This window comes from Austrofundulus limnaeus, unplaced genomic scaffold (genome assembly GCF_001266775.1).
Source record: "Austrofundulus limnaeus strain Quisiro unplaced genomic scaffold, Austrofundulus_limnaeus-1.0 Scaffold6, whole genome shotgun sequence".
Taxonomy (NCBI): domain Eukaryota; kingdom Metazoa; phylum Chordata; class Actinopteri; order Cyprinodontiformes; family Rivulidae; genus Austrofundulus; species Austrofundulus limnaeus.
The window spans coordinates 2682275-2684270 of NW_013952408.1; the positions used below are offsets into that span (position 1 = coordinate 2682275).

General features: G+C 43.1%; 1 protein-coding gene across 1 annotated transcript in view; it reads right to left on the reverse strand.

Annotated features, from left to right (window-relative positions):
- Positions 1-470: 470 nt before the first annotated feature.
- Positions 471-1996, reverse strand: part of dspa (desmoplakin a) — a gene marked incomplete at both ends in the record, with an annotated part of 44149 nt that continues 42623 nt past the window's right edge. The window contains 1 exon segment of the mRNA XM_014030516.1: positions 471-1986. Within this exon segment, the coding sequence (XP_013885970.1) occupies positions 471-1986 (1516 nt within the window).

The following is a 1996-nucleotide window of genomic DNA, read 5'->3' on the forward strand; positions in this document are numbered from 1 at the left end:
TATATATATATATAAACGAACTCTGTGCAAACCTGAAGTGTTCCAGACTAACAAACCCAAGTAAACTGTCCCATTATTTTGTCACATTTTGTCTGGCATTGTCAACTGACAGAAGATAATCAGGAATCAGAAAAAAGAAAAGAAAATACAGACTGTTGTATGGTAAAATACACCAAATTTTCAAATTTTTGGTAAAATACACCACATTTAAATAAAATGTTAAAATAATACAAATAGTGATCAGAATGTGAGATTGAGGGTTTTAAAGAAAACTGAAAACAGCTTCAACCAAACTAAAGAAACACATTCAGAATGTGATTGACTGAAACTGGCTAAATCTTCAGTAGAAATAAATATAAAACTAAATTGTTGAAAGTAGTAAAATTTTAGTAACTTTGTGAGAATTAGCAATTAATGACAGAGCCTAAGGTTGTTACTCTTTTATAGGAGGATGAACGTGCATGTAGGAGTAATCCACACTGTCTCTACGAGATCCACTTCTGGAACCGGCTCTAGAACCAGAGCGAGACCCTGGGTTTGAGACATTGTAAGGACTGCTTATTCCCTTGCTGGATATGGAGGATGCCTGCAACATCTTCATACCATTGCTTTCCTCCACCATGCAGCCATCCATGGCTTCTTTGTATGAGATCTTGAGTTTMGTCTTGGGGCAAGTCAAGTTTTTCTGGTGGTTTTCTATGTCCTGCAGCTTCTGCGCACCTTGACCATCTAGCCATCCTTTACGAAGTGCCTCTTGAATGGAGAGGCGACGTCCAGTGCCAGGCTCTATCAGGCCTCCTGTGAGGTACTGAAACTCTAAAAACCTCTGGCCAGCCTYATATGGCAACCACAACTCCTTTACTGCCTCAGCTGCAGAAAGCTTTCTTTTGGTTTTCAAATCCTCAAAACCAGMATAAGCTTTCTGAGCTGGCTTTAGCTTAGCAGCCATGCTTTCATCAATAATGCTCTGATGGACAGCATCTTCAAGCGACAGTCGCTCACCAGTTGCCGGGTTGATGATACCACCTGTGCAAGCCTGGGCCTCCAGYAACCTTTGGGCTGTAATGGTGTCAACGATGCCTCTTCTGTGCCCCTCAGGAATWGTTATCTTCTCCAAGGTCTCTGTGTCAAATATGGCCGCCACAGGGCTCTGGTCATCAAACATTCCTGGTGGGGAGACTGTAATAGAGATGCTGTTGAAGCGTTTACGAACAGTAGGAGAAGATGGTGCGGCTTGGGTGGGGCTGCTGCAAGTGACCATGTCATCAATGTTGCTGGCTGCAATGGTCATTTCACTGCAGCTGGTTCTGCTGGTAATTTGATCAGCAAGCTCTGTCAAGGTTAATGTTCCAGCACGGTACTTGTCAAAAGACATTTGATCAATGATCCTTTTGTCCAGGCAGTCTTGAATGTCATACTGGGTTCCAGTTTTTCTATCCACAATCACTAAACGTGAGGAACCATCTGAACCCTTGATGGTGATCTCTTCCCACTCACATTCCTGCTCTGACAAGTCCAGAAAAGTTTCATAGTCAATTAGCTGCTTGTGATAGGCTTCCCTGACTGACATCTCAAGTCCGCTGTCTGGATCAACAATTACGACACGCCTCTTGCGGAGGACATTTGTGCGACTCTCCTTTTGGGCCTTCTTCTTGTCTTTGAGTGGCAGGAGTATTAGCCCTGTTTTAGAATCTGTGATGCATCTTTCCTTCAGTTGAAGATAGGTCAAGTTCTCTTTGGTATTAGGGTCAAAGAACCCCTTAGTGTCATCTCCTTCATAGCTTAAGATCTCATTCATCTCCTCATCAAAATATCCTCTTTTGCATGCAACCGAAACAGCAATACGGTGACTCTCAACTGGGTCAATTATTCCACCACTGGCAATCTGAGCCTCAAGCAACCGGATTCCATGGCCTTTCTCAATGAGATCCTTCTCCATAGCCTGGAAAAGGGATATTATCTTCCCTGTAGCTGGATCTTTGTAACCAGTTACTGC